Source organism: Papaver somniferum, chromosome 4 (assembly GCF_003573695.1).
Source record: "Papaver somniferum cultivar HN1 chromosome 4, ASM357369v1, whole genome shotgun sequence".
Classification (NCBI taxonomy): domain Eukaryota; kingdom Viridiplantae; phylum Streptophyta; class Magnoliopsida; order Ranunculales; family Papaveraceae; genus Papaver; species Papaver somniferum.
The window spans coordinates 27814639-27823885 of record NC_039361.1 but is presented as its reverse complement, the minus strand read 5'-3'; the positions used below and the strand labels follow the sequence as shown (position 1 = coordinate 27823885).

Genomic DNA, 9247 nt, shown 5'->3' with positions numbered 1-9247 from the left:
TGCGACAGAAATCTCATGCCGCAAAGGCCGATTGGGTGTGGAGATAGGTGGGCCCACAGTGATCTTGTTGATACTCACTGGACCTGCTGAGTTTATTCCTGGACCCTCCATTCGAGCAGGAGAAAATGGACGCTCGTGATCAATTTGCGACACAAAACCCTAATTAGGGTTTTTGGCCGGGCGCGTGTTAGCTAGTTTAGCTAACCGAAAATACGTGTTATATACCTCATCTAGAGAGGCCGATTGTGTGGGGCATTTATTAGGCCGGTGCTGAGTGCGGTGGTGTGTGTCCGACCATATCAGGGTAAATCTAAGCCATCCAACCATGCTGGTGAAGTTGGATGGTCGTGATCAATTTTAGGTTTTTAGTGGACTTTTCTAGGACCCTCAATTCTCCACGCTGACCCAACTTAGGACAATCGTATATTGCAATCTGGTCAGGTTAGGGAAGAGTCGGTCATACGGGTAGGAAGAAGGTCCGCCGGTGTACAGGACAAGCTTTGCCTAACCGGTCATGGGATAATCTACGTCGTCCAACCATGCTGGTGAAGTTGGACGGTCATGATGAATTTGAGACTGCCGTAGGCGGTCTTGTGCGCACGAGCTTTTCCAAGATGCTCCACACCAATCTGGATATCCCATTCTGGGCTGGCGTTTGGTGATTATTTTGTCAGGCGTGACTTTGAACCTATGTGGCTGACTTGTGTGGTCGTGATTATTTCCAAGACTGACGTAGACAGTCCAGATGCTCGATCGGGTTAGTATAACACTCCGAGAATTGCAGCCTGTACGGGTATTTCGTATATGCTTCATTATTAACGCTTGGAGATTCGTGTTTCTCCGCTGAGAGAAACACTCAGCCGTCATGCCGTACCAATAATGAGAGTGGAGCAGTACAGAAAATACAAGGCTGGTCATGCATTAATTGATAATGCTAGAAGTTTATATTGAGGAAGTATTCACCATTTTATCAGTGGCTTTATCCTTTGCAGGATGTTAGCGCATAATTTCGGCCTTTACAATTTTATCCCTGAACTAAAATCCACCATCAACAACGGTATCTACACCTAAATGTTACTACAACTTCGTGCAAAGCATACCTACGGCTAGGATTCATACCAACACAGGAAGACAAATTTTCTACGAGTTCATGAAAAGGTGTGACTACAACTAGGGTTTGCACTAACACAAAAAAACAAGAAAAATAAGTTAAAGAGGAAGTGTTGAAAGACATACCTGGGATTCGCTCGTCCGCTTTTCTATCACCACACGGCCAGAATAAAGTAAAAAAAATAGAGGTGTGAAAAAAGGAGAGGCCGTCCCCCTTTTATAAGCGTGATATTTGGGAGTTTGAATAAGGAAATGACTTCCTATTCGAGTCAAGTAAGGAAAAGAGGCAATCGGGACCGCGAAGACAAATCACCACGCCAAGGTCGTCCGCCATGATTGCCTCGCCAAATCCGTCCGCCATGCTTGCCTCTCCAAGTCCGCGCCATTCTATACCACGCTAGGTCGTCCGCGTCACGCCTTGTCACACCTAGTCATCGACCAAGCCCATTCCCGCACTCACGCCGTACCGAGTCCAGGCCAGCACAATGCATGCGGCCCCCTTCCAAGCCACACCAACACCAACAACTCGCCGAGCCAGCGTCATGATGTTCCCAAACCCATCCAAAGTTCTACACAACGAGACTAAGCTGACGATTTTCATCTCACCACTTCACGGTCTGCACCACCATTACGATTTATATAAGGCCGCTAATACGGGAAGCACAAACTCTCCTTATCTCTCGAAAAAGGTTAGTCGGACTTTCATGACCATCTTATCGTGACTTTATTGTTTCAATCTTCGTCTTATCCTGTCATCATCTTATGCTTACCTTGCAACAACGCTCATGTTCCGAGCTAAGCAGGGGACTTAATGTTGATGGTGGTTTTTAACTTAGGGTTAAAATCGTAAACTATGCATCTGGCATGACGTCACCATGACCTCTAGCGCATTTATTTACCATTAGCACATTTATTGAATAAATCAGCATGCTTAAGTAAGATTACTGGGGTACCTTTTTCTACACGGGTCGTTCCACGTCAGAACCCTTTGCATTGACTTCTCCTATGCCGAAACCCTAATTCTCATGCTACCGCGCCAAGGCATGCCGACCATGCCAGCCGCACCACTGTTCCAATGGAAAACCGTGCCAACCAAATCTACCGCGCCAAGGCATGCCGACCATGCCGCCGCACCACTGTGCCAATGGAAAACCGTGCCAGCCACATCTACCGCGCCAAGGCATACCAACCATGCCAGCCGCACCACTGTGCCAATGGAAAACCGTGCCAGCCACATATACCGCGCCAAGGCATGCCAACCATGCCATCCGCACCATTGTGCCAATGGAAAATCGTGCCAGCCACATCTACCGTGCCAAGGCATGCCGACCATGCAAGCCGCACCACTGTGCCAATGGTAAACTGTGCCAGCCACATCTACCGCACCAAGGCATGCCAACCATGCCAGCCGCACCACTGTGCCAATGGAAAACCGTGCCAGCCACATCTACCGTGCCAAGGCATGCCAACCATGCCAGTCGCACCACTGTGCCAATGGCAAACCATGCCAGCCACATCTCTGGGCCAAGGCATGCCAAGCATGGCAGCCGCACTATGTGCCAGCGGCATGCCAAGCTCTTGGCCCCACCATGCCAAGCCAACCACACCTTGTCGTGGCCCTATCCATGCTAGCCGCACCATGTGCCAACGGCATGCAAAACCATTGGCCCCATCGTGCAAAGCCAACCGCACCTTGCCATGGCCCTAGCCATGCTAGTCGCACCATGTGCCAACGGCATGCCAAGCCCTTGTCCCAACCATGCCAAGCCAACCGCACCTTGCCGTGGCCCTAGCCATGCTAGCCGCACCATGTGCCAACGGCATGCCAAGCCCTTGGCCCCACTATGCCAAGACAAACGCACCTTGCCTTGGCCCTAGCCATGCGAGCCACACCATGCGCTCATGGCATTCCAAATCCGCGGCTTCACTATACCATGTCGGCCTTCCTTATGCGTCTACCAAAACGAAGGCGTGCGACAATCAACGGTCACCCTTCAATCCCAGGAGAAAATCCTAGCCGTCCAAGGTTACCAGACAACGCATGGTAACCCAAAACCCTAGTTTGGCCACGCCAAACCGCGCCAAGGCATGCCATGCCAATGGCATGTCAACCTTGCCGCGCCACCATGTTGGCCTTCCCTATGCGGCTACCAAAACGAAGGCGTGCGACAATCAATGGTCACCCTTCAATCCCAGGAGAAAATCCTAGCCGTCCAAGGTTACCAGACAACGCATGGTAACCCAAAATCCTAGTTTGGCCACGCCAAACCGCGCCAAGGCATGCTATGATAATGGCATGCCAACCTTGCCGTGCCACCATACTGGCCTTCCCCATGCGACTACCAAAACAAAGGCGTGCGACAATCAACGGCCGCCCTTCAATCCCAGAAGAAAATCCTAGACGTCCAAGGCTACCAGACAAGGCATGGTAACCCAAAACCCTAGTTTGGCCACGCCAAACCCCGCCAAGGCATGCCACGCCAATGACATACCAACCTTGATGCGCCACCATGCTGGCCTTCCCTATGCGGCTACCAAAACGAAGGCGTGCGACAATCAACGGTCGCCCTTCAATTCCAAGAGCAAATCCTAGCCGTCCAAGGTTACCAGACAACGCATGGTAACCTTTGACCCAAAATCCTAATTTGGCCACGCCAAACCGCGCCAAGGTATGTCATGCCAATGGCATGCCAACCTTGCCGTGCCACCATGCTGGCCTTCCCTATGCGGCTACGAAAAACGAAAGCCTGCGACAATCAACGACTACCTTTCCTCTTAAGATGCAAAATCTCGACCGTCGAAGGTCACCAAGCCAGTAAGTCTCCCAAGACTGACTTGCCAGGCGACAACAATATGCTACATGTTTCCCACGAAAACATTCGAGACATCAACACATATCACAAACTGGGGGATCCTCTTTGGGTATTGGTTTAGCGGTTTACAACATGCGGCGTACACTACGCCCGTCATAAAGAAGTGTCATAAGGATGAGGCGGTTAGTAAATATAGGGAGTAATGGTGAAACGTTCTCTTTTATGGAACATCAATGCCATGCGTTAACGGTTACCACCTCCTCGCATTTACTCACCCATTTTTTCCATTCCTTAATGAGACCAGAGTACGTTTCACTTCGAATGGTATAAATAGGTCTTACCTATTTCCACCGAACAACAAGTTCAGTCAGGAGCAATACAACACTCAGAAACATTCGCTAGCTTTCCATCTGTGAGCTTCCCATTTTCTGATACAAGTCGTGAAACAACTACTCTTCCAGAAGCAACCTGGTCTCAACACTTTCTTCGCTTCCCTCCCCAAAACCAACCCATTCTTCTTCACTTTTTGACCGAAACAAGTATGGAACGGCCATTTCTTGGTTTAAGCCGGATTTGTACAGATTGATCTCTCGAATCTAAAGTACTCCATTGCAATGCATTGTTTAGGGTTTAAACTCGTTTCTCACCCACACACCCGAAATTACCGAAATCAGCAGAAATCGTTTTCACCCTCAAACAAGTGTATACTTGATGATCGAGTTGAGGGGCAAAGCAAGAAGAATAGATTATTATTTAGTAAAGTGGCATGGTTTACCAGACTCTGAAGCTTCTTGGGAGAACGATACTACCTTGTGGAAATTTGAAGAACAAATTCATGCCTACCTAAAGAAAAAAGAATCGATGAGGGCGTCGAGTTCAGCTGGTGGGGGAGGTCTATGACCGGTCGGTCAAGTGACCTAGTAATAAAGCGCCAAGGTGGTGCGATACTTGCAACATGACATAGGCCAAATATGCATGGTGCATCCAGAGTTGCAAGATAGGCCAAGGCATCAGCCAAACAGGGACTGGGCATGGTTAAAGATGCGAGATTAGGTAACCCGTATGCATGTGGCGTGTAGGCATGCAAGAAAGACTTGCATTATCATACTTGCATTTTTGGGGGAATGGTCTTCAGCTATGATGGTCGTACTTTGGCTGTCAAAAGATATCATGGCGCAGCAAGGCTAGATGACATGTGTCGCGCACATGGCCTTGACGGTTATAAGTTGGTTACACAGAAGGAATGTTTGCTTTATGTGTTTCTAAGGCTAGGAACTGTTTGTTTGGCTTTAGGAGAGTAGTTGGTCAAGTCGGCACGGTTAGCCAACTGCCTTGTAAAGTAAATATGGAACCGCTAGTCAGTTACTTGTATATAGCTTTTGTAAGGCTATATAAGCCTGATCTTGTGATGGGTTGGGTGTCCAGAACAAGAAGAGTTTGTGTAACCCTAAGTGTGCAGTAATAATAAGGCTTCGACCAATATTAAAACTAAGTTCTGATGGTGTATTTGTCCGTTTGTTTTGGCTTACTGTTTTATGCATCAAGCGGAGTGTGTGTGCTAGTTTATTGACATGAAAAGATTGTAAATAGAACCTTTGTTTAGTATAGGTTGAATAGAGTTTTGGCCAAGAAGTGAAGAAATTGGCTAAGGACGAGTTGGCTGAACTGTGTTGTGAAGCATAGTGTCATTGTCAGGATTGGCTGTTGGATTTGGATAGTTTGAACCCGTGGCACTTACATATGTGTAATAGACTCCATGCCTATATAAAAAATAAAATAAACACCTGTGAAGAGCAACTTCGTAGAAGCTTGTTATTTGGATTAATCCTACCTAGAACATTGTCATTTGTTATTAGGAGACCACTAATAACAAAAGAGGAAAAGGTTAGCAAAGGCACCCCCTGCGAAAGCCGAAAGGTTGTCTTTTAACTGAACTCGCGGATGCAGGTAGAAGAGGTACATATATAGCAAAAATTAAAGCGGTCCAGAAATTCACATGGAATTCCCCCCTTGGAAAGGTTAATGCCAAAAGTGTGGAGGGATACCAATTCATATAATCCAATGAATTCCATCGAAATTGGAAAATTATATAGCACATGAAGTTTTCTGGACTGAATTCTAAAAAGATTATACAAAAAAAAAAATAAATAAATAAATAAAGCTGAATGACTTTTTACAATTCTCTAAAATCAAGTTCTTGAGTTATCAAGGAGGAGAATACGCATGTTCCAGATTTGGCTGGGTTCTTGTTGGCCCTGCAATTGGAACTCTAACATGTCCAACCATTGAGATTTGCAACGCTTCTTCTTCATAAGCTTTTCGTTCCATTTCAACCATTTGAGATCTTTTTTTCACCTTAACAATCATAGCAACAAACAGCAATCCTAATAGCAACACACCAATTGCACCACCAACTGTGCTTCCAATTATGATCTTCCATTCACTTAACTTACCCGTCTTCGGTAGCGTCGCCGTTTCAATGACCAAACCAAAATGCCCATTTTTCCCCGTTAAGCAAATATTGGAAGAAATCTGATCGGATATACTAACCCTGCCATCCCTACCAAAACTAGCACATAATGGCTTGTTTATAGAGTTCTTGACAGTTTTTGTAACATTTGAAAAATCAATGGAAATAGGTTCTTGTTCCGCGAAGATTCCAACTTCTAGTAAGTTTGCCGTAGAATTTGAATCATACTTCACATCAAACGCAAGAAGGCCTAGGATTGGTGACACCAGATTATAACCCGAAATATTGTAATTTCTATAGTAGATATCAGACCAATTCGAACCCAAATTTTGCCTAACTAATACTACTCTTTCCATGCATGGTTCAATTGCAATTCCCATTCCAATATGAAATTCTTTAACTCTTGCACCATACCTTCTCAAACTGCCGCACCTGAACCTTACCATATCGGCTTTCACACTCGAGAGATCCTTCGGTAAACTAATTGTGTATAAAGAACCCGTCTTGCGAAGTACTTTGTTATAATAATTTAAAGCATAATCTCCGAGAACTCGATCAAGAGCGGGTCTAATATCCGTAGAATCGACACAATTCATGCAAGAAATCATGAAGAGAATAGCTATATTGATGGCAAAAAAAGTGCCCATTTGAGATGATGAGAATTTTATCATGCGACTCTAATAATGGTTTGCGATTGTTTCAGATTTGAGTTTCGTAGAATCCAGAATCTTTTGCAAGGGGAGAAGAGATAAAGGATTGAAATCTGGAAATCTTTGAAACAATGAGGAAAATAGGAAAGCAAAGCAAGAAAGGAAACAATTGATATTGTTTCTAAATTTTGTATGAAGTTGGGAGACTTGGGAGTGAACATAAATTTAGTTGGTTTTTGAGTGCTTGGGATTAGCACGCTTCCATCTTTTAAGAGTGGATCATGATTTTGTTATCCTTACAGGACTTCAACCGGCAGCGGTTCGATGAATCGAGACCGTTGAAACATTAAATGAACGGCTTAAATTGAAGAATTTGACTCTTATCCAATGATCATTGTTGTCCCACAAGAGCCATATTGGATGATTATTTTATGCATTTTGTAGAATATTTTGTTTCTTAATATTTGATTTTCAACTAAAGGAAGGAAAAAAGTTTAACAGTTGGTAGGGGTTATGATTTGGGTCATATGATGACAATTTATAAGCGTGCCTAAGATTCTAAGAAACAAATTAGATTTCAACCCCTCTTTCTTTCCCTGTTTGGTGTGCAAAACATTGGGTGTGTTCATAACTGTTTCCCACTTTTGGTCCCATTTATGGGTTGCATATTTGATTGATGTATTTGAATGGTCTTTTCTTTAGATAAGGAGGGGTTGATGCTGCTTCAACAAGGCAAAAGTTGTGCAGAGCTCCGGTCTACCGGTGCCTTGACTTAGCATCATCTAGTCAAGAGACTTTTTTCATGCAAAACTCAAAATCATTTCAAAGCATTCACATATTGGAATGCCTGCGGCCTGCCATAATTTTTCCTTTTTTCTCATTATGGGGGATAGGGTTGCTAAAATTTGTTGATGTTGCGTATGGCTAATTCAAGGGATGATTACAGAAGTTGATTTAGATTTCAAGCTGCACTTAAGAGCGTATAATGTCGAAGGAAGATCAAAAATGTTGGTTTAGTCATGATCAAACTCTTCATTTCCACTCTAACATTTTAAGTTATAATTAACTTGAGGTTCACTACAAGGCTTCAAAACCCCATAATTATATGGATATATAATCAGTGAACCAAGATTGCCAGTTCCCTACCACCATTTAAAGAGAAATAAAAGATTGGATGAGAAGCAAATGTCCAGTAGTTCATTCTCTAAATCGCATCTTTCAATCAAATGTCCAGTAGTTAATTCTTTAGGAGTCAAATCACAAGGCAGGAAAGCTAAATCTATATTAACAATAACAGTAGATTTCACCCGGACTATTAAAATAGTGGTTCTGGATGGACCGTCCATTTGAACCACTGAAAAACTGTATAGACAGAGGAATTGTGTGGGTCCCACCCAGGAACGGAGCCAGAATTCTGTTACCAGGCGTTAATCCACAATAAACATATTTAGGGGGAAAATGCTATTCACCTCCCTATTCTCCACCTCTCTATTCTGCTCCCTCCAATCTACACCACACATTTAGGATTTGAATCACATTCAGGTACAGGTGGGGTTCACCATTTCTCAGATATGGCGTTTTGATTGGAGGGAAATAGGGAGCAAAGTAGGGAGGTGGAAAATAGAGATGTGAATAGCACCTGTTAATTAATTTTTTTTATAAGAACTTAAATTTTTTTTAACGAATTAATAAAAAATAGGGGGCGGGAGCCACCCTTGAGCTCTATGTAGCTCCATCCCCTGATCCCACCCTTCTGGCAAAAACAGGGGGCCGCTTTTGGTGTCCTGAGTCTATACGACTTTTAGGTAGTTTAAAAAGGCGGTCCGTCCAGAATTTTTGCTATTAAAAAACCCCACCCCCACCTCAGGTCCACTCAGAATTTTCGCTTTTGGTGTATCCAGGTGCGGAGATAATACATAAAATACAATCCTTGTCATGGGGCACTACTCATCGCGATCGATTAACATTCTTGAATCAGATACTTCAATCGGCGTTTTTCTTGCTCTCGTTTTCAGGTTGTCTTCTTTTCGAGTCCAGTTAAAACAGGAGGCATAGATCGAATACGGTATGCTTATATTTTCCTTACAGAGCCAGTACCAGGACAAAGATAAAACCTTCCATCTATTGGATAAGGAGTAGTGGATAGGGCAAAGTCTCTCAAACCCTTAAGTCTCTTAGAGCAACTGCAGTGGTGCGAGTATAAC

General features: G+C 44.3%; 1 protein-coding gene across 1 annotated transcript; it reads right to left on the bottom strand.

The window, feature by feature from the left end:
* Window positions 1–5914: 5914 nt before the first annotated feature.
* On the bottom strand, window positions 5915–7266 carry LOC113273661. Its single transcript, XM_026523306.1, has one exon. It carries the CDS (start codon window positions 7062–7064, stop codon window positions 6129–6131), a length of 936 nt encoding a protein of 311 aa, XP_026379091.1. The 5' UTR covers window positions 7065–7266; the 3' UTR covers window positions 5915–6128.
* Window positions 7267–9247: the final 1981 nt, after the last annotated feature.